At 40.6% G+C, this 23,844-nt stretch overlaps 1 protein-coding gene across 1 annotated transcript in view; it reads left to right on the plus strand.

Annotated features, from left to right (window-relative positions):
• VPS35L (VPS35 endosomal protein sorting factor like) overlaps positions 1-23,844 on the plus strand; it is a 221,075-nt gene that overhangs the window by 50,352 nt on the left and 146,879 nt on the right. Inside the window, exons 8-13 of the mRNA XM_007954736.2 lie at positions 132-191; positions 9,956-10,052; positions 10,727-10,774; positions 12,338-12,431; positions 15,397-15,474; positions 16,150-16,272. Coding sequence (XP_007952927.2) covers positions 132-191; positions 9,956-10,052; positions 10,727-10,774; positions 12,338-12,431; positions 15,397-15,474; positions 16,150-16,272 — 500 coding nt within the window. The remainder of the gene's footprint in view (positions 1-131; positions 192-9,955; positions 10,053-10,726; positions 10,775-12,337; positions 12,432-15,396; positions 15,475-16,149; positions 16,273-23,844) is intronic.

The following is a 23,844-nucleotide window of genomic DNA, read 5'->3' on the forward strand; positions in this document are numbered from 1 at the left end:
AGGTGGCAGCATTCTACCACAAGTTAAAGCATGCCCTGGCAATGGCATTTCTGTTTCTAGTTAGCAAGTGGTTATTTAATATTTGCTGCTGAAAGGTGTGATGCTAATGCTGTATGTCCTTGCCCCCACAGGAAAATTAGTGTACGAGCGCATCTTTTCCATGTGTGTGGATAACCGCAGTGTCTTACCAGGTAAATGCATAGCTGTTCCATTGGTTTCCTTGTTCTTGCCTTGGAGTTGGGACTGCGTATCAGCTTAATGTAACCTTTATTGAAACCCAATGAGATTTTGGTTTTTATTTTTTGGTGTGTAAAAAGTAAAAGAAATATCTGTACTGATTGGTTTCTTAAAACAGGCCTGGCTATGAATTTGCACAAGTGATATTGAATCTGCAAGAAAGAAAAGATATTATAATTAGACTCAGCTGAATGTTTACTCTAAATTCTTTTCTTCTGCTGCCTGACATTTCTAGTATCTTTCCTAAGAAGCAAATTGCTTTTTAAGAATCAGCTTTCCATGTATCTTAGTAAGCACTGACAGATAAATCAACTGTGACAGATGCTTTGAATTGCTGGTCTCTACTCAGGTGATGCATTAAGTTTATTGCCAATCAATTTTAGTGCCTCAGGAGGTTATAATGGGACAGCTGGATTATGAATTCTTATCTTTTTTCTTTCAGCATAGAAATGATAATGATGATGTGTCTGGCAATGTGAAACTCTTAACAGCAGCTTCCTTTTCCTTTTATACCTCCTTTTAACCTCTCTTCTTAGCACTGCTGTGGGGACCGTTCTTATCTGTGCTGAGCTAGGGCAGCCAGCTTGCTTCACCTTTGCTCCACTTCTTTCTACTCCTGACAGTGGCACTTCTCTCGGGGATGAGAAAAGTGTCAGGGACAATAAACCCACAATTTGGTAGCACAAATGGTTAAGCACTCTACTGCTACCTGAAAGTTTCCTTGTTTAAACCCACCCAAAAGCCCCATGGGAGGAAGACCTGGCAATCTACTTCCATGAAGATTTACCAAAAAACCTGTTGCTGTCTAGTCAATTCCAACTCATAGAGACCCTATTATAAAACAGAGTAGAACTGCCTGGCCCATAGGACTTCCAATACTTTCATCTTTACGGAAGCATACTGCTACATCTTTCTTTCATGTTGTGGCTGGTGGATTCAAACTGTTGACCTTTTGGTTAGCAACCAAGTGCTTAACCACTGTGCCACCAATGCTCCTTCTGTAAAGATTGCAAAAAACCAAACTCACTGCCATCGAGTTGATTCTGACTCACAGCCACCCCATGGGGTTTCCAAGGCTGTAAATCCTTATGGAAACAAACTACCTCATCTTTCGTCTGTGGAGTGGCTGGTGGGTTCGAACCATCAACCTTTTGGTTAGCAGCCACGTGCCTTAACCACTGCACCCCCAGAGCTCCTTTCTAGAAAGATTATAGCCTAGAAAATCCTGCTGGGCAGTTCTTCTCTGTCACATAGGGTCACTGTGAGTTGAAAATAAACTTGACAGCAGTGAAAACAATACACACACACATGTGTTCATATATACATATGTATATATATGTATCTACATGTCAGAATTTATATTTTATATATACACATACAAGTCGGAATGTATATATTACATACATGTATGTATGTATACAAACAGACACACAACTATTTAATGTGCACAAAAATAAAGAGATAGAAATCCATAGACTTTTAGGGCTAGTAGGACTCTTAGGAATCATCTCATCAGGGATAAACCAAGTATGGATGCAAGTCAAGGACTTGCCCAAAGCCCTGCCACCAGCTTATGAGAAGAGAGCCTTGCCCTTAGCTCTGGACCTACACCGGCCAGTGCAGGGGCCACTGGCCACATGTGGCTCTTGAGCACTTGAGATGTGGCCAGACCAAAGTGAAACACCCAGGATTGCAAAAATTTAATACAAACAGAAAATTGCCAAATATTTCAGTTATAATTTCTATAGGCAATATATATTGAGATAATATTTTGGATGAATTGAGCTTAATAAAATATATCATTGAAATTAATTTTACCTTTTTTTGTGTGCTTATTCCTCTCCTTCAGTTTCTTGGAAATGTTGCTTCTGGCTTGTTTCACCTTTTTTAGGCTTCCAAAAAATTTACAGTTGCAATGTGGCACTGCTCTAGAGCCTCTGGTCCACTGCATGGTACCTGTGGTGATGTAACATTTTAACAGCTGATCCCATGTTCTAGGCATCTCAAGACTGGGAAGTAATGAGCCAGCCTGACTGAAAAGCCTTTCTCTGTCAGATTCGGGAAATCTGGACCTGTTGCCAGCTTGTGCTCCGTGTGCTGTACCAGCGGCAGGAAACTTAGTCTACAGCCGGAGTTAAACCCAAATAGATATTTTCTTTGGCAGCACCAGTACGTCTTAAAAAATGCTTTTTGGTACAGAGTCTACTTCTTCCTGATGTTGTGTACATAACCACTTAAACTATTTATATTACCCTGTGGTAGTACCTGGGTAATGTTTATATTATGTTTCATTTGAGCTTACATTTTGCAATAATTTTCTCTCATTCCAATTTCCGCTGATGATACAACCAACATTTTAAGGCAAATAAAGGAAAAATTACTAATAACTTACTCCTTACTCCAACTGGAACAGTTAAAAATAAAAGGATATTTTCATATTCACTTCCAGACCTTGTCTGAATACACTAATCAGCACTATAACCACTAAAATTCTTCTCTCCCGAAATATCTAGTTTTACTCTGAATGATGCAAATCAGGCTTTTGTTTTCTTGAAAATAATTTCTTTTCCTTTCAGTTAAAAATCTTTATCTGCTTGTGTTTTCTCTTATTCCGAGAACTTGAAAGGGAAAGAGCAAACTTTCTCAAAATTGTCAGTGATGTTGGGGACAACTCTTTTGTTCCCCCCTGAATTTTGTTTATTTTGTTGTTGTTGCTAATATACACGGCAGAACATAGACCAGTTCGGCAGTTTCTACATGTACAATTTAGTGACATCTGTTTCGTTCGAATTGCACCACCATTCTTACCTACTTTTTCAAGTTGTTCTTCCTTCACTAACATAAACTTCTCTGAGGCTCCTGTCTATCTTTTGAGTTGCTGTTGTCAGTTTGACCCCATATAGATAGTTCTTAAAAGAGCATAATGCTTAAGGCAGAGTTTTTTTTTCTTCCTTACTCATTTAGCTAAATTATTATTTGGTTTTAAGAAGACTTCAAGGCATGTTTTTGGTTTAAGGTTTAAAAGTTATCTCAGTGCAGTAGCTTCAGGGGTTCATCCAGCCTCCATGACACCAGAAAGTCTGGAATCCAAGACACTTTGAAATTATGTTCTGTGCTTTCCCCCTTTGACTGGGATTCTTCTATGGAATCTTTGACTAAAATGTTCAGTCGTAGTAGGTGGGCACCATCCATTTCTCCTGGTCTCATGGCACAGGAGGCAATTAGCCACACATTGCATATCCTCCTCTTATTCCTAACTCTCCTTCTTCTGTTGCTCCAGGCAGATAGAGACCAATTTCACCTTGAATGGCCACCTGGAAGCTTTTAAGACCTTGACAACAACTCTTTAATAATGAAGAAGAAACATTTTGAAATCTGTGCAGAATTTGCCTAAAGAAATTATGTATATAGAGAAGTCTGGTACCATTGGTTCTCATTCTTTCTTTGAATCTTTATTTGAATCAGGTCCTGACTGTAAATTAATATTTAAGCCCTGTGCCTTCAGGAGTTGTAGCTAAGATAATTGCTCTTTAGAAACATGCAGTGTCTTTTGGATTCTTGAAAGGTACATACTACTAGATGTGGTAGTTTGGTTGTGTTCCCCCTAGCATTTCTTGATCCAGTATTTGTTTAAAGAGTTCATCTACTCTGAGTGATAAAAATAATTTTATTTCCAGTCTGGAGGAAATCATTTGTGTGTATTGTATTGTGGTTCTCATCATGAACTGTTGACATTTTCATGTTTAGTTTTCCCCAGGGCTGCTGTAGGCTGTATCTGTACAAGCAGCGTCCTTAACTGACCTGGCCATTCAAGAACATGTGAGCTAAGCTGACATTACATTCCTATAAGCATTGTTATATAAAGAGACCTCTCACTGCTAGAGGACAGATTTGGCAAATGGAATAGAACTAGACTCACTGGTCTCCCTCCTAAAATATCCCCAGAAGTTCAGACATGAAAAGGAAGACTGTAAACAAAAAATAAGTGGGGACTAGAAGAAAAATCTCTGCTTTTTGTTACATCAAAGTCTCTTCTGGGTTGATTTCCAAATTCTGAATTCATTCCCCCTCCCCTTAGCAGCCCTAATGCTAAAGTATACATTGCATCACGTCAGGTCATGTCCTGCCACTCCTCCATTCAGAACCCTTCCTGGAGCCTCATCACACTTAGAAAATCTCTCAACTCCTTACCAAGACTGCAACCCGAACCTGGCTTGTTGTGATACCTCCTCTGAGTCCATTTCCTGTTCTTTCCATTCCTGCTCAACATGTTGTTTGCTTGCTTTCCGTTCTTTGACCATGCCGAGGTCATTCCTACCACAGGGCCTTTGCACTTGCTATTTCCTCTCCTGGAACACACTTCTTGCACTTGGTTGGCTCCTTTTTGTAATTTGGGGCTCCGCTCAAATGCCACCTCTGCAGGAGCCCTCCCTGACCACCCTATCTAATAAGCCCCCAACCCCCTACTCAAGTCACTCTCCATTCCAGTACATAGTTTCATATCTTTCACAGTGCTGACTGCTATTGGAAATTATGTTAATTGTTTGCTTGCTTTTTCTTCCTGTTCATTATTTGTCTTTCCCCAATGGAAGCTTCATGGGGACAGAGTCAGTCTTATGTACTATTGTATCTGCAGAGCCTAGAACAGCACCCTTAGCTCTTAAGAAATTTGTGTTGAACAAGTGAAATAAAAGAAATGTACTATTTCAGGAGTCCTTGGGTGGTGCTATTGGGTAAGCACTCGACCACTAGCCACAAGGTTGGCAGTTCAGACCCACCCGTACACGTGTCATGGAAGATAAGTCCAGCAGTCTGCTTTTGAAAGGTCATGCCCTGGAAAACCCTATCAAGTGGTTCTACTCTGTACACATAGGGTCACCGTGAGTCTGAATTGACACTGCATCAGCTAACAACAAGTATTTACTATAGAAATTTTAAGCTTTGCATAACAGAATCCTTTCCCTAACTTATCTCTTAAGCTGGAAGGGAGGTATAAAGACTCTATTGATGTATGCGGATTCTCGGGCCTTGCAGTTAGGTTTTGCACACAGTGCCATTGCCTTTAGTGTGATTTTCAGCTCTTGTAGGCAGCCTAAATCACTGTCCCACCCTTCACTGAACTTCAGTTTTTCATCTGTAAAGTGAGCGATTAATTAGGTGACCTTAGAGGCCTGGATTTGCTTTCAGGTTACAAGCCACGTGAGTAAGTCATATGAAGGGAAATGAACCTCACCTCCTTTTTTCCAAAAGACAAGATTGACAGAGGAATTTAAGACTAAACTGAATGTGTTGCTGGGCCTGGGTGCTAAGGACTTATCTCTTGGGGGATATCAAGGTCAATTGGCATAACATATCCTCCAAGACAATGTTCTTCATCCTAATTTGGTGAGTATCAGCTGAGGTCTTAAAAGTTTATGAGTGGCCATCTAAGGTGCAACTATTGGTCTGTCCACGTCTGGAGCAAAGAAGAATGAAGAATATTAAAGACACAAGGAAATAATTAATTTAAAGAACCGATGGACCATGTGAACTCTAGCCTCCTCGACCTTGAGATCAGAATAACTAGATGGTGTCTGGCTACGACTGGTGACCATTCTGAAAGGGATCACAATAGAAGGTCCCAGATAAAGTGGAAGAAAAATGTGGACAAATCTCAATCATAAAAATGGCCGGGCTTACTGTTCTGATAGACAGTGGTAGAACCCCCAAGAGCATGGCTGTTAGACACCTTTCAAGTCTGGACTTGAACTCACCCCAGTCCCTCAACTTTCGGCCAAACAATAGACAGGTTTGTAAGGTGAACAGTAACACCAGGGAGGTAACCACTTTACAACAGTTAATCATATGAGATCGAAAGGGCAGTATTTGTCCAGGGATAAAGCTCAGAAGGCAGGAAGGAATAGGAAGGAAGGACAAATGGAAATAGTAAACACAGGGAGGAAGTAGGAAGAGTGCCATTACGTTATAGGGATTGCAGTCAGTATCACAAAACAAAATGTGTGTGAATCATTGAATGAAAAAATAATTTGATCTATAAGCTTTCACCCAAACCACAATAAAAAGTTAAAAAAAAAAAAAAATTAGACAAAGAATAGCCCTTGCTTTTTCCTGTCTGGCTCTCTTGAAACTTGAAGCACATAAAGTTACTTTATGTGCAAAAGTTAAAGCCAGGAAGAGGAAAATGGTAATTTCCTGTCCTTTTGAAAATGACAGGTGGGTATACTTCTTGAACAAATGAGGCTTGCCAGGACATCCAAAAATAGATAAATACTTGAGCTTACAATATCAGAATTTCTACAGTTGTGGTTAGTGACTGTGCCTGACCCCTGAAGCACCTTCTTTTTGCTGATTTCTGTCAGAATTTTGATCACCTTAGTTGTCTCTTTCTTGTGGTGCAGTACGTAAAGCATTCGCCTGCTAACCAGAAGGTTGGAGATTCAAACCCATTGGCCACTCCATGGAAGGAAGATGAGACAATCTACTTCCATAAAGATTTACAGCTTTGGAACCCCAATGAGGGTCTGTATGTATTGGAATTGACTTGAGCAGTGGGTTTGGTTGTATATTACCAGGTAGCATATTCAGGGGTGGAAAAATAGCTCTCTGCAAAGCAAGATAAAAGCCAACAAGCTCAGATTCATTTGCTACATTAAAAATAATTTAAAAAATAAAAATACTTGGGAATAAATCTCACTAGGGACAGAAAAGACCGTGCAAAGAAAACTATAAACACTACTTCAAGAAACTATGAGATCTACATAAATTGAAGAACATACCATGCTTGTGAATAGGAAGATTGAACATTGTGAAAATGTCAGTAATACCCAAAACAATGTATACATTCAATGTAGTCCCAATCAAGATTCCATCAGCATTCTTTAAGGATATGGGAAAACCAGTCACTAAATTTATAAGGAAAGGAAGGAGACCTCAGATAAGCAAAGCACTATTGAAGAAGAAGAACAAAGTAGGAGGTCTCACACTCCCAGATCTCAAAACCTACTATACAGCCACAGTAGTCAAAACAGCCTGGTACTGGTACGACGACGGACACACAGACCAGTGGAACAGAATTGAGAACCCAGAAATAGATCCATCAACCTATGGTCAGATGATTTTTGACAAGGTCTGAAATCCATTACATGGGGAAGAGATGGTCTGTTTAACAAATGGTGCTGGTAAAACTGGATATCCATTTGCAGAAAAATGAAACAAGATCCATACCTCACACCATACACAAAAACTAACTCCAGATGGATCAAAGACCAAAGACATAAATGTGAAACCTAAAACTATAAAAGTTTCTCAAGGAAGAACTAGGGGCAAATTTAGGGGCCCTAATTTATGGCAGGGAGCTCTGGTGGCATAGTGCCTAAGGCATTTGACTGCTAACCTGAAGGCTGGTGGTTCAAACCCAACAGCCACTCCTCAGAAGGAAGTTTGGGCAATCTACTTCCATAGTGATACTGTCTTGGAAACACAAGGAGGGGTCGCTATGAGTCAGGTCTGACTCGACGGCAGTGTGTTTTTTTGTTTTTAATTTATGGCATAAGTAGACTGTCAAGCATCACTCAAAGTGCAAAACCAGCAGAAGATAAACTGGATGAATGGGACCTTCTAAAAATTAAATTTTTACATGCTTCAAAAGACTTCTCTGAAAGAGTAAAAAGAAAACCTCCAGATTGGGAGAAAATATTCAGCAATGATATATCTGACAAGGGATTTGCCTCTAAAATTTGTGGAAAACTACAGCACCTCAACAACAAAAAGACAAACAATCCAGTTGAAAAATGGGCAGAATAGACACTTCACCAAAGAAGATATTCAGGTGGCCAAGAAGCACATGAAGAAATGTTCACCATCATTAGCCATTAGAGAGATGCAAGTTAAAAGAACAATGAGATACCATCTTTCTCCAACACTAATAGCAAAGTTCAACAAGACAGAAAATAACAAATGCTGGTGAGGATATGGAGAGATTGGGACTCTCATACACTGCTGGTGGGACTATAAAATGGGGACTGTGGAAAGCAGTACTGTGAATGCTTGAGAACTGGAATTAGAAATACCATTTGATCCAGCAATACCATTACTAGATATATATCCTAAAGAAGTGCGAGCCAGGACAAGAACAGATATGCACACCCATGTTCATCGCAGCACTATTTACAATAGGAAAAAGATGGAAATGACTTGGGTGCCCATCAGCAGAAGAATGCTAACCAAACTGTGGTACATACACATAATGGAATATTGTGCAACACTAAAGAATAGCATAGAATCTGCAAAACACTGTATAACATGGATGAACTTGGAGGACATTATGCTGAATGAAATAAACAATCACAGAAGGACAAATAATTAGTTCATTATTATAAAAAGTCAAGGCAAGATTTATATATGGAAGGAAAGTTTCTTTCTTGGTTACAAGGGTGGAAGGGGAGGGGAGGAAACATTGCAAAAAAATAATAAAGTATTAATAATAATAAATAAAATAAAAATTAAAAGTTTGATTCCTTCATCACTGGGGAAAAAAAAAAAATTAGAATTTCCTTTTTTGATTGAATTCTGAAAGCACGAAACATCCCAGTGGTGGAATGAGCTCCAATGTTTTGACAAAATTATTTAGAAGAAATCATTTCTGTTTCCACCTGCGAGTTCAACAGTAGTTTTCTTGGTTTTCTGTTTGTTTCCATTTTTCTATATTCCCTTCCATTTCTTACTATGATGTGTTTCAGGATTAGGCTGGGGACCAATGACAGAAAACTCAACAACAGAGAAGATGGGAGTGGGTGGGGCAGCCACCTGACCAGAGACCCTAGCTGCTTCTGTCTTCTTGTTGTAATGGGTCAAGATGGCTACAGAAGCTCCAGCCATCATGTCCCCATGCCAGCCAGCAGGAACGAAGAATGGGTGAAGGAGGACAGTCCTGTACCCTTAAAGACATTTCCCCAAAGTTGTACTTCTGTTTTCATCCTGGGATCAGAACTTGATCACAAGGCCATACCTAGCTGTGTAGCTACAGGGATGGCCATATGCTTACCAAAGAAATGAGAGTTCTATTGTTAAAGAATATAAGAACAGATAATGGGTAAAACTGTTTTTGCCACCAGGTAACTGTGGTCATAGAGTCTCACTATTGCTCTGGAAACCTAACTGGCTGGTTCCTTACCTCAGGCGCTTGCTTTCCTCTCATGTTTGGCTCATGTGATGCTTAGAGTGTTATAACTGAAGGTTCCCAGAACAGTATCAGCACAGTTACTGGTGAGTATACCAAGAACCTCTGCATTATATTAGAGGCAATGGCTAAGAACAAGGCCTTGGAACCCTACTGCCTGGGTCTGAATCCTCGGTCTTGTGATTTCTTGCTGTGTGCTATGGACATGTTAAAAAACTCTGTTGACTTGGTCTTCACATCTACAAAAAAGAGTAATAAAGGTACATGCTTTGGAAGGCTGTGGTGGGGACTGGCTGAGCTAGTGCCTATAAAGCTGCGAACAGTACCTGGCACTTAGAAAGCCTCTATGTGTAAGCCATCGTTGTCATTAATTGTTTTCTAACAATAATAGTAGTAACACTTGGAAGGAAAAGCGTAGATGGTCTGATATACCACTCCTTGTTCTGTTCTGTGGTAACGTTTTCTTGTCCCAGGACTCCTGGCGGCTGGAACAGGTGCTGAGGATTAGGTGAGCTGATGCGTGGTGTTTTTGTTTTACAGAGCACTTTTCTCCAGACAATGTAAATGACACGGCCAAAGAAACATGCTTAAATTGGTTTTTTAAGATTGCTTCCATCCGGGAACTCATTCCGAGATTGTATCCTTTCATTGTCTCATGACTGTAAAGACAGGCTGTAAGAGTTGCACTGTTGATAGAAGCCATGTGATGGAACGTCCGTGGTAATGCCTGGTGAAAGTTTGGTTCTGTTGTGGTTGGTGGCTTGAGAATACAGGGCAAGCCCGTTGCAGAAGCTTTTGGACTCCAAATAGTTTTGTTTTTTTACTTTAAATTCAGTGCCATGTACCAGAGTTTCATTTCCTTGAGGAACATTCTCATATTAATTCTCTCAATTAAAATGTTTCATCTTTGCATATTTTCTCTGGTTCCAAGAACTTAAAAGGAATGGGGTCAAGCTTTTTCTATGTAAATATTGAAGAATAGAAAATTTGACTGATAATATAAATTAAATCATAGTTATCTAAAGTTCATTCTTTCCCCATAAAGCCTTGATTGGAAATGCTCAAAGCCTAGTTTAAATTTCAGCATGCAACCGTGAATCAACATGTAACATTTTCCAAAATTTATTTTATGTAAGTAAAAAAATCTCAAAAACCAAATACAGAAACTACAAGTCACTAGCTACCTGAATTCTCTGGACTGTTGAGGGCCATCGTGGTCCACCTCTCCTGAAGACTTGAATGGTTTAGTCTTTTTCCCTGTAGGGGACAGACTATGTGGAAAATGTCTTCCTTAATGGAATATTTTTGTAGTTATGTGGAAGCATCCATCTTGAAGTGTAACAAGTTCCTCTCCAAAACGTAAGACTCCTTTTAAATGTCTAGAACCATAAAATTTCTACAAAGTATTTACACACCCAGAGGTACGTAACATACCTCACTTATCAACTGTCTTGTTATCTGATCTTTCACATTTACGATAATAGTAGAAAATCTACCATCTGAGGACTTGGCACATTGATGACATATGTCTGACAGTAATGAATGCCAAGGTGCGAGGAAAGGGTAACACTGGCTGTGATAGCAGGTTATGTGTCAACTTGGCTGGACCATGATTCTCAGTGGTTTGGCAGTTATGTGACAATATAGTCATCCTCCATTTTTGCATAATGCCAGTTTTCACCTAATGGAAACTAAGCATGTCAAGAAGAGAGGAGCAGGGAGGGCAGTGTAGTGGGAGCTGTGATTTATGAGTGCTTACTGTGAAGTAGATGTGGTGCTATAAGTAAGCATCTTCCATGCATTTTCCCATTTAAATCCTTGTGGAAACCTAATGAAGCAGAGACACCATCTTTATCCCCATTTTACTGAGAAGAAAACTAGGATAGATGGATAACTTGTGGCAGATTAGGCCAACTGGATTTTGACTGTGGCTCTGCTGCTTACCAGCTGTCTAATCGTGGACAAGTGATTTAACTCTCTGAGCCTTGTCCTCTCTTCTGTGAGTGTGGTGTTGAGAAGGGAACTGTGAGGGTCCACTGAGCTGCAGAGACTGCACTGAGACCACACCTGGCACTCAGTAAGCCCGCACTAAGTGTCAGCTGCTTCTTTGAAGATAATAAAAATGGTGATGTTGAAGATGAATATGATGTCAGGATCAACAGGATCAACAGGTTTTGCACCTAAGCCCCATTTATTCTAGGTCCCCTCAGACATTGTTCCAGATCAGCTTTTCAAACCACTGGTGAAACACTGAGTCCTGTTGGGTAATTAGTTAATAATCTCCTGGAAGCCAGGGACTGACTCCATGAATAATAAATATTTGGATTTGATTTAGAATTTCCCCACCATGTATTTACTTTGGATGTAGAGATACCTGGCTTTGTTTGGGGGAAAGCATTGCTGCTGAAACAGTTACTTTGCCTCACCAATTGTGGGAGGGTAACACCTCAGGCAGAGAGATGTCCCATGTGGCTGAGAAGTGAGTCATGCGTCACGTTCATTTACATTGGCATGGGATTTGCTAATGCCAGCCTTATGGTAAGATGCTGGAGGGCTGAGGGGCTGGTGCACGGATCAGTAAATCAATACAAAAGGAAGATAGATTATGAGAAATAGCAAGAGAAGGTTAGAGATGACCAGTTGCTAGAAGATAGTTGGAGGACAAACGTTGTAGAAATTGCTAAAACAAATGAGACCTCAAGTAGGAAAAGAGTAAAGGTTATTAACCTGTTGCATTGAGCAGGTGTAAAGACGAAAGAAACCATTAAATGCATGAACTGTCCCAAGAAAGACCTTGGTTTGTTCCTGAAACTAGATTTCTTTTTGCCCTAAATTTAGGAAGTCTAGCTTTATCATTTTAAAAAGGAAAGAACTACAAGTTTTCACATATGGTGTAATGTTGCCCTCTCTTTGTTTTAACAGAGGGATTTCAGAATGCCTGCCGCGACTGACATTCATGATTCGAGGGATCGGGGACCCGCTGGTGTCTGTGTACGCCAGAGCCTACCTGTGCCGGGTAGGTCTGATGGAGCTGTGCTGCCAGGGGACCCACTTGCTGTCCCTAAACATTCACGTGGGGCCTCTCCTTTCCAGACACCTCTTAAGTCACTGAACGAAAGACTTTGTTAGCTGCTAATTTTAGAACATGGCTCCTCCACAGAAAGTAGAGCTGTAGGATTTTCTTTTAAAAATTAATTTTAAAGTAGACCAACTTGCTGTAACTCTTCATTAGAGGGCATTTAAGGTCATCTTTTCACAGGTGAACTGGTTTTCAGAATTAACGGTTTAGCAGTCATCACCAAGGAGGAGAAAGGTTCCCAGGGCCTTTCAGTGGAGAGGCTGTTTCATTGATTGGAGTTGTGCTCTCCTTATGTCTTTTATTTGATCGTTGTCTTGGAGTTTTGTTATCATATTAAAGAGTGGACTCAGAGTGGGAGGTAGCAAGGGCTTTTGGAAAGAGAGGTATCCAGGCGGTGACAGGCTCAGAGTCTGTTGCAGTGTGAAGTCCTTGAGGCTTCAGCTTGGCTTTGACAGCTGCTCCGATGGGGTGGGGGTGCCCATCATAAGACCATAAATTGCTTGACTTTTCTCCCCTTTAAAATATCATGAACCTTCCACTTGAAACTATTAAGTTTCTGTTATGAAGAATGTAACCTGTGGAGAGTATACAGTTGTGTTTTTTCAACTACAAAGGACTTTACCTCTGCCAGCTTTCCTCGAGGATTCAGTGGGAGTGTCCTCGCTAGTCCGCTCAGCATCACTAACATTTGAAGAAGGGCCATTGCCCTTTGGATTCCCTGAGTGGTGCAAACAGTTTACACACTCAGCTGCTGACTAAAAAGGTTGGTGGTTTGACTCCACCCACGGGCACCTTGGAAGAAATGTCCGGTGATCTGCTTTGGAAAATCAGCCAGCTGAGTCTTAGGGCTGATTCTCGTTGGGTCACTTCCCCATCCTTAGGCCAGTCACCTGTAGCCATGAAGTAGCATATGATGATGGACCAGTCTTGGGTCACGTACCTTTAGGTGAGGTGAGTCCAGACCCACCACAAACCTCATGGTCTGGGAGGAAGTTTTTATTCCCCAAAGACATATTCAGTTTGCTGACATTAGGAACAGTGGGAATGAACACCAGGCAGGCAGAAACAACAGATGGAGATCATGAGCAACTCTCCTTGCTACTCTGGGTAGAAATCTTAGACCCAACAGATTTCCAAGCTGCTCATTTGGCTTGCTGGGAAGAGATACACAAAACACAAAAGCAGTGAGTGGGTGAGCGTGGGGGAGCTTGAAGCTGTTTATTAAAGGAAAGTATGATTAATTCCTAAGTCATGGCCCCTTCAGCTCATCTCCACAGCTTGTCCACTGGGCCTTTTCTTTGCTGCCACTTACCAGATAATTACTGTCTTTTGTACAATATGATTAAGTGGAAGGAAAGACAATAGAGTCAGAACACAGTGCAACTGGATGTGACAGTGGTGGTTAGTATTTTTTTTAAAATCTGCATTCTTGTCCTTGTAAATATCTTTCTTGTACTCACCAGCCATAGAGCTGCCCCTGGAATTGAATGTGCCATGATTCTTGCATAATTGTTCGCAGCCATCTAAACACCATCATGATTTTTAACCTTTATGACCTGTAGGTAGGGGTAGGTGAGTGACAGAAATCTGCTCTCATTTGGAGAAACTAGGTACTAGCTTTTTTCACAAAGCAGATTTGGTAAAGTGGCAATTTGGAACTGAGATGTATCTGAGGAGCTCCGTTTCAGGAGAATCATGGTGTTGTGGTCTGTTTTAAACCCGTGAGCGCTCCTGCGTAGCTCATACTTTTCCATCTATCCCAGTACTCAGGCCCCCACTCTGTTGTTGTTGTGTGCCATCAAGTTGATTCTAACACATAGTGACCCCATAGAACAAAGCAGAACTGCCACCACACAGGGCTTTCTAGGCCGTAAATCTTTACAGAAGCCGATTGCTGGCTCTTTTCTCCCTCAGAGTGGCTGGTGGGTTTGAACCACCTGTTTCAGTTAGCAGCCAAGTGTTTAACCATTGCCCACCTTCTCTAGGGTTAGCAAATAGCTTCAGCAGGAAATACTATAATCTGTTTTTTAAACAATGAAATGCAAGAACCAGTGGATTAGAGCATTATTATGCTTCATGCTTACCTTATATAAAATTGCTTAAAATATGCTAAAAGTTTTATGTTTCCATGACTGGCTAGCAAAGAATTAGTCTGTATAACTTTCAGCAGCACAGGAGTGGCAGCACAGCATTGGAAAGCTCAGCTAGCTCTTACATACCAAAACCTTTTTTGTTCAGCTAATAAATATGCCCACATGAGTGTTCACCATCTTTGAGAGAGGATGAAACTATGGTATACACAGTCTTGAGAGTACATTCCTCCTCAGTCTTGTATTGATTTGTTTTCTTAGTTATCTGTTCAGATATACATTCACTGCCTTTCAGAAATTGCAGAGATGGTTACTGTAAATGTTGCCCCCCCCCCTTTTTTTCCCATTAAAAATAGCTTCTGTGGTTTTTCTGATAAAAGCAGTATATGTTTATTGAATAAGAAGAGAAGCAAAAAGAATAAAATTTCCCTTCCTGGACTTTTATTCTGTCTATATATACATATATACATACATGTAGATTTATATACCTATCTATACACACTGTTGTTGTTGTTGTTGTTATGTGCCGTTGAGTCAGACCCGACTCATAGCGACCCCTCCTAGGGTTTCCGAGGCAGTATCGCTACGGAAATAGATTGCCCCATCTTCCTTCCAAGGAGTGGCTGGTGGGTTTGAACCACCAGCCCTCTGGTTAGCAGGCAAGTGCCTTAGACACTATGCTACCAGAGCTCCTTATATACACTTGGATTTTTTTTTTTTTTTTTTAATTTACTAAAATGGCATTATGCTGTATATATTGTTTGTAACTCATTTTTTCATGTCAAAGTAATTTCATTGTGATTTGGCTGTAGGTGGGAATGGAAGTGGCTCCACATCTCAAAGAAAGCCTAAATAAGAACTTTTTTGACTTCCTCCTGACATTTAAACAGGTAAGAGAACACTGCAAGAACAACTGATTGATGTAACAGTTGTATGATAGCGCATTCACAAAGTCCTGCAGGTTTTCCAAGTTGAGAATGCCTCCAAACCAAAGAAACCAAACTCACTGCCGTTGAGTCGGATCCAACTCATAGCGACCCCTCCTTGGGTTTCCGAGGCAGTATTGTTACAGAAGTAGATTGCCCAACCTTCCTTCTGAGGAATGGCTAGTGCGTTTTTGGTTAGCAGTCAGATGCCTTAGGTGCTATGCCACCAGAGCTCCCAAGAATCCCTCAGAGCTCTCTAAATGTGTAAACACTTGAAAATTATACGTACATCTGTTGCAGACAATTAGAATGTGTTAATTGTACTGAACAGGCAGAGGGAATTAATATGCATGTGTTAACAGGAAATGTCTTCACTTGATCAGCATTTCATCTTAGCATCTGCTGCCTCCATTTTTTATCAGATTCCTTCTTTACTCAGCGCATGTTCCCAAAACCACTCAGCTTGGTGACATGGTAAACTTCCTGTGTGTTTTTTTTCTGTTAAAAAGCAAACAAAACCAGGCTGTTTCTCTTGGGGCTGCCGAGATGCTTACAACTATGCCCAGTCTGTGGATTCTGTGCTTTTGTTTGTTGTCTGATTCCCCGTCCTTTTCTAAGTGTGGACTTGATCTCTTGCAGATCCACGGGGATACGGTCCAGAACCAGCTGGTGCTCCAGGGAGTGGAGCTCCCATGCTACCTGCCCTTGTACTCGCCGGCCATGGACTGGATCTTCCAGTGCGTCTCCTGCCACGCCCCGGAGGTAACTGGCAGACAGCTTTGGTGTGAAGGCTCATCTCTCAGGACGAATGCTGACTTCCATCTCATTGTATTGTCACAGCTCCTACATTTGTGTGCCTTTTAACACTAACATAAGCAGTAGAGTCCCAAGGTGCAAATGGTTAATGTACTTAACTGAATGGTTAATGGCTGCTAACTGGAAGGATGGAGGTTTGAGTGCATGCATGGGTGCCGCGGAAGAGAGGCCTGGCGATCTATTTCCAAAAGAACAGCCATTAAAAACCTGTGGAGCACAGTTCTGCTGTGCCACATATGAGGGCACTGGAATTGACTCAATGGCAGCTGTCAGTTGATAACAGTCACAGCAACATAAATTGTAGCAAACCTTTTCAGAGGGTTCACTGCTGTGGCAGGTTCCATGCTGATCACTTATCCTAGATTGTCTTGTTTAACCTTCCAACAAGGGAGGAGGATGTGAACACTCAGAGAGGCCAAATACTATGTAAGGTCACATAGCAAGAAAGTGCTGGTGAGTTTATTCAAACTATGGAACCTGCCTACAGGACCAACAAGCTTTATTGCCTCTTTGCTTACCTTCATATACAAATAAAGGTAAGCAAATAATATACAAATAAAATTGGTATGGCAAGTAATATTTTCTTCATTTTACAGAAGGAAAGTAAAACTCAGATATTAAATTACTTGTATGAGATTCTTTTCTTTTTTTTTTTTTTTTTTCTAATTGAAACATTGCCAGGAATTAAAGGGACATCAGAATATAACAAATATTTTTCCCTCTGAGACTGAGAAGCGATTTCAGTAGAACAGCAGTTCAAAATGTAATAACTGTGATGGATGATGTGTTCCTTGTCTTTCCTTTAATGGTCAGTAATTTATTGTATGGGGAAGAGGAAAGGGTGACCTTGCTTGCTACAAAACAAGGATGCATAGGGAAAAGCAAAATTCAAATACACCTGCCTTTTCCTAGAACCTGCCAACATATATTGGAAATCCTAAAGAAAAGAAAGAGCGTATGAGTCTGACTAAAGCAGTCCTACTTTTTATCCCGTAGAAATACTCGGACGTGTGTGGACACACACACGTATGTTCATGATTGTTGTTGTTTTTAGCTGCTGTCGAGTTGCCCCTGACTCATGGTGACCCCATGTACAGCAGGATTGGACCATTGTGATCCTTAGTGTTTTCATTGACCGATTTTTCAGAAGTACATATCCAGACCTTTCTTCCTAGTCTGTGTTAGTCTGGAAGCACTACTGAAACCTATTTAGTTTCATAGCAACACACAAGCCTCCACCAAGAGACAAGTGATGGCTGTGAGGTACACAGGCAGGAATTGAACACCCACCTTTCTCTTTGCCTTCTCCGTTTGTTCCCTTCTCCTGCATGGAAGGGGAGAATTCTACCATTGAACAACCGATGCCTCCCTTGTTCATGGCTATTGTTAGGTGCCACTGAACTCCCATCAAGTTGATTATGACTCATTAGACTCCATGTGACAAAGGAGAACTGCCCCATAGGGTTGTATTTGCTGTAAGCTTTGTGGAAGCAGATGCCAGGTCTTTCTCCCAGAGCTCTAGGCAGGTTCAAACTGCCAGCCCTCAGCAGCTCAGTGCTTAGCTGTTGAGCCACCAAGCCTCCTTTGTTTTATGGTAGGCAATGTAAATTTTGGTCAGGAAAGAATTGATTCAATTATGGTTTATCCATTCAGTGAGATATTATGGTGGTTTGGTTCTCTAATGCTGCTCTAACAGAAAATATACCACAAATGGATGGCTTTTACAAACGGGTTTATTCTCTTACAGTTTTGGAGGCTAGAAGTCCAAGTTCAAAGTACCAGCTCTAGGGGCTGGGTGAAAGCCCCTTGACCTTGAGCTTCACTCTGCCTCTTGCTCCTGGCCCACTAGAGCTGGAGGCATCGCTTAACTCAGGCAGCTGCTGGCTGCTGACACTGACAAACCCACAGTTGACAAGTAAAATGGCACAGTCCCAAGACTATCAAGCAACATGGCAGGCCACTTGTTTAAGTCCAGAAACAGTCCCAAGATCAGCAGACAGTATGGCAGGCCACTGAGATAAAGACTCAGCCAAAAGAAGGATCTAAATGCACCAAGAAGCTCAAGACCTTTCTCAAAGCTTCTTCTTATATCCTGGAAACAGACCACATCCCTAAGGCAGCTACTCAGCTGCTCAAGCAGATTGCACTGAGTTGATTACCAGTCTCACCATGGGAAATAACTGCATCCAGCTGCCCAGCCTCTCAAAACTAGGCCCAGCCAAGTTGACACGTAACCTTAACTACTACATATGAGGTCATATAAAATAATTTAAACCCATCATGAAGAGCTTAATGAATTGATGTGAGTGTTCACACATATTGCTGAATGGAAAAAGGAAGTTGCATTGCTGTGAGTGTCACGAGCAGTACCATGGCCTCGTTGGACCCTGGAGGCAGAGTGCCTGGGTCCATATCTCAGCTCTGTCACTTATGAGCTGTCATCTTGGTTACATAGAAGCTAAGTAACTTGTCCCTAACTACTCTGAGCCTTTTTGCTTCATTTGTAAGATGGGAACAATGATGAATAATTCCTATTTTCTGGTCTTTTGCACAAATCGGACAGAATTATGCATTTAAAGTGCTCAGCATAGCACCCCTTAAATGTGTTGTGATAGCAAAAAGGTTTTTTGTTCTTGCATGAGATAGTTGGGAAGGTGATCTGACAAAATGTCTCTGGAGTGTGAGATTTTGAGTCATCTTATTTTTCTTTGATTATCTGTGTTTTTGGACTTTTCAGCAAGTATAATATGTTGCTTACATTTTTGTTTTTCAAATTCTAAAGTTTAAGGAGAAAAGCAGGAACATTTTATGCTTTGGATGAAATTTTTACCATTAAGTAAATTGATTTTAAGTCAGGCCATTTGTAAATGGAAGATGGTTTGACAATTTCCTGTCCATTCTTCTCTATGACCTTCACATTCCCAATAACCACATGCTGTCCCAGGCTCCTGGGAAGACGTGCCATTAACTTGACTGTGGAAAGAGAGCCTGAGCTGTTCCACAAAATGACTGAAACAAAGACAGGATTGCTGTGTTTAGAAATGAGAACATTTATTTTATTTTTTTGCCCTTATTTTAATAAAAGGCAAAATCAGATTTGAAATTAGAGATCCATGTCATAAAGCATTCTTCCTTTTATTTTAAGCACCAGTAATCTCAAAGGATGGTACAAATTGGAAATAGAGCTTTTCTGGGGTGTAAAACTCTAGGAAATCATTATTGTACCAGAAGAAGTGATTAAAAAATTAGGTCACCTGAATAATAAGAAACTCTGATTCTTGGGGGCACTTGAATAAAGAACTTGCAGCATCTCATAAAAAAAAGAGAAATTCCTCATCCCCAAAATGCAGAAGGATTGATGCCAGTGTGGGAGGCAACTGCGAAATGTACATACCTGTATGATGCATAAAACTTCTTTTTTTTTTTTTAAATTGTGGTGATATATATATATATAACAGAATGTTTGCCCTTTCAACCATTTTTATGTGTACAACTCAGTGACCTTAAGTTCAACATGAATTATGTTCACCATGTTATACAATTATTACCACTATTCATTTCCGAACTTTCCCATCACCCTTCAAAAGAACTCAGTTACCCTTGAGTAGGAACTCCCATTTTCTCCCTCCTACCCAGCCTGGTAACCACTAAGAAATTTTGTCCTCTGTGCATTTGGAGTATCTGAATGATGTAAACAGTTAACACACTTGACTGCTAGCCAAAAGGGTTAGTGGTTCTAGACTACCCCGAGATGCCTCAGAAGAAAGGTCTGGTGATCTACATCTGAAAACCCAGCCATTGAAAAGCCTGTGGTATAAATCTCCATCAAAGATACAGGACAATATTATTTTTTAAAAAAGAAAAGAAAAGGAAAACACTGTGGAATACCGTTCTACTCTGACACACTGGGGTCTCCATGTGTCACAATCAACTTGATGGCAACTCCTTTGTTACTCGCTTTTCTATACATTTGCTTACTCTGTTGTTGTTGTTACGTGCCGTCGAGTCACACCCAACTCATAGCGACCCCTCCTAGGGTTTCCGAGGTGGTATCACTATGGAAGTAGGTTGCCCAACCTTCCTTCCAAGGAGTGGTTGGTGGGTTTGAACCACCAGCCTCCTGGTTAGCAGTCAAGTGCCTTAGGCACTACGCTACCAGAGCTCCCTTACTTACTTTAGATATTTCATACTCTAGATATTTCATATAAATGGGTTCTTAAAATATTTGTGCTCGCCACTTTGTCAGTGGCTGGTTTGAATCAGTTGGATAGTGGAGCAGTGTGTCTTTAAGAGACCAGACCTCTAAAACAGTAGCATTGAAAAATTTGACTGCAGCAGTTGTAATCTATAAAGGCAGACAAGTAAGATAGGGGAAAGGAGAAATATCTTCAACTGAGAATAACTGATGTGCAAAATTCCAAACTGAAATTGAAATCCCAAAATAAAAATCAATGAGTCATTATTCAGAAAGACTTTAAAAAGTTTCTTTTTTTTTTTTTATTGTGGTGAAAATATACATAGCAAATACTCACCAACACAAGAACTTCCACATTCACAATATGGTGACTGAACACATTTGTCATGTTATGCCACCATTACGACAATCCTTTTTCAAAGTATTCCACTACCATTAGTGTAAATTCTGTCGTCCCAAAGAAAAATCTCCCCTACCCTTCTCCCTCCCATTCTTGGAAACAGTAATCTTTGGTTTCCGTATATTTGCTTATTTCTTGTAAGCGAGATAAGAACACTATTTGTCCTTTTGCAACTGACTTATTTTGCTCAGCGTGATGTTTTTAAGTTTGTGGCATATATCAGAACTTTGTTTCTTTTGAGGATGTATTTCATCATATGTGTGTACCACATTTTGCTTATCCATTCATCTGTTGGTGGATGTCCTGTCATTTCTACCTTTTGGCTGTTATGAAAATTGCTGCAAGCTTCTGTTTGCATTCCTGCCTTCACTTCTTCTGGGTATGTATTTAGGATTGGGATTGCTTTGTCATGTGATAATTCTGTCATCAGCTTTTTGAGGAACCACCAAACTGTTTCCTCAGTGAGTGCACTATTTTGTGTTCCCACCAGCAATGGGTAGATGTTCCAGTTTCTCTACAACCTTGCCAGCACTTGTGTTATTTATTTATTTATTTTCCTTCACTTTAATTCTGGTGGGGGTAAGGTGACACCTCATTGTAGTTTTGAAATGCGTAGGGTCACTATAAATCAGAATCTATATGATGACACACAACAATAATAACAGTGACTAAGGATGTGGAGCATCTCTTCATATGCATGCTAGCCACTTGAATATCTTCTTTGGTGAACTGTTTGTTCAAGTCCTTTTCCTATTTTTTTATTGTTTTTTTTTATCTGTTTGTTGTTAAGTTGTAGATGTTTTACATATATTTTGAATATTAGGCCCTTATATGATATATGGTTCCCTAAAGTTTTCTCCCAGTCTGTAGGTTGTCTTTTCACTTTGTTGCTAAAGTCCTTTGATGTACAAATTAAGGTCCAATTTGTCTTTGTCTTTTGCTGCTTGAACTTTTATCATCTCTGATAATCTGTCATTAAGAAATAGGTCCCACAGTTGGCCATAGCCAGCTACCTAGAAGGAGTGGGGGACCATGGTCACAGGGGACATCAAGCTCAATTGGGATAACGTACTACACAAAAACATTGTTCCACATCCTACTTTGGTGAGTAGGAACTGGGATCTTAAAAGCTTGCAAGCAGCCATGTAGATGCAATGATGGGTCTCTCCTCATCCAGAGCAAAGAAGAATGAAGAAAACCAAAGACACATGGAAGCAGTTAGTTCAAGGGACTGGTATACCATGTAAGCCTCAGCCTATATGACCATAAAACTAGGTGGTGCCTGGCTACTACTGTCAACCTCTTGTAGGGAGATCTGTGTAGGAGATCCTGGATAGAGTAGGAGAGCAATGTGGAACAAAACTCAAAATCATTTAAAAAAAGGGGGGGTGGGTGATGAGGTTATGCGCTTTGCTGATCTGATAGAGCCTGGTGAAAGCCCTGAAACTGGCTCCTAGCTGCCGTTTCAGTCTGGAATTGAACCCACTCCTGTGGCTTCCAGCCAAACAAATGACAGGCATATGGGCTGAATATTTACATTAGGTAGATACACTCCTTGGAGAGATCAATGATGGGAGAATAGAAGGGCTGTGTATGTACAGGGAGACAGCTCGGGAGCAGAAGTACATGGGAGAGAAGGACACAGGGAAGAGGTAACTATGGGGAGGAAGTGGGAGAGAAGCTGTTGCGTTGTGGGAAGGTACAGTCAATGTCATGAGACAAAGTGTATGTGAACTGGTATATGGAAAGTGAATTTGCTATGTAAACTTTCACCCAAATCACAATAAAAATTTAAAAAAAAGAAAGAAAGAAATAAGTCCTACAGCCTTAACCCTAAATTTTCTTCTAAAAATTTTATGGTGTTAGTTTAGAAATTTAGGTCTTTAATACATTTTGAATTATTTTTTTTGTGTATAGTGTAAGTCATGGATCCTGATTGATCTTTCTGCATGTGGAAAACCAGTTTTCCTAGCACCATTTCTTGAAGAGACCCTTTTTCTCCATCGAAGTCTTTCTTGTCATTTGAAAAAAGGATACTTTTTTCCCCTCATATAATTAAAATGATTATAAATGAAAAACAGATTTCAAGCACATTCTGCAAAGTGCTGCTGAAAAGGCAAAAACCATTTTATAAAATCACGTTTCAGCAGTTAACCAATCCCTTGATAAGCTTCTGAGGCTGTTATTAGGTGGCATGGTATGGGAGGTATAGAAGATAAAAGTCCTTGTCCCTGACATCAGTGTTGTCTGGTTATGGAATCTCGTGTGATCTCTTGCCAAGATGTGTGATACACATATCACACCCATTGCCATTGAGTTAATTCCAAATTATACTGACCCTAAAAGACAGGGTAGATCTGCCCTATACGGTTACCAAGGGTGTAATATTTATGGAATTGGACTGCTTCATCTTTCTTCAGTGGTGGGTTCAAATTGCTGAACCACTGTACTACCAGGATTGTAAATGGTGAAGGAGGGATGAGGAAAGTGATCAGTAGAGGCTGAGGAAGGCAGTCAGACAATGTGAGTTGAAACTATGCCTGTGTTGTGCTTCAATTTTATCAGCTGTAAAATGGGGCTAATAATAGAACCTTCTTCTAAGCGCTGTTATGGTGACTCTTTAGTGTGTGGCCCAGGGCCTGGCATGTGTTAGATATCAGACAGATGGTGGTGGCTACCATTGTTATGATCAGTCTCAATAGGCCTTATTGAAGCAGAAAGGTACTTGAGATGAACTTGAAGACCATGAGACAAGCAGAGGGCAGTAAAGGAAGGGCAACCAAGGGCAGCGACTTCTACAAACAAAGACAAGTCCTAGGGTCAGAAGACCAGCATTACTGCAGAAGAGTGAGAAATTAAGCTGACTAAGAGTGGTATGCCAGCCCAGGCTGCAGAGGTTGAATACGATGTCGTGGTGAGGAGA

The sequence above is a fragment of the Orycteropus afer genome, unplaced genomic scaffold, assembly GCF_000298275.1.
Source record: "Orycteropus afer afer isolate SDZICR_OR568_19922 unplaced genomic scaffold, OryAfe1.0 scaffold00470, whole genome shotgun sequence".
In the NCBI taxonomy this organism is placed as follows: Eukaryota; Metazoa; Chordata; class Mammalia; order Tubulidentata; family Orycteropodidae; genus Orycteropus; species Orycteropus afer.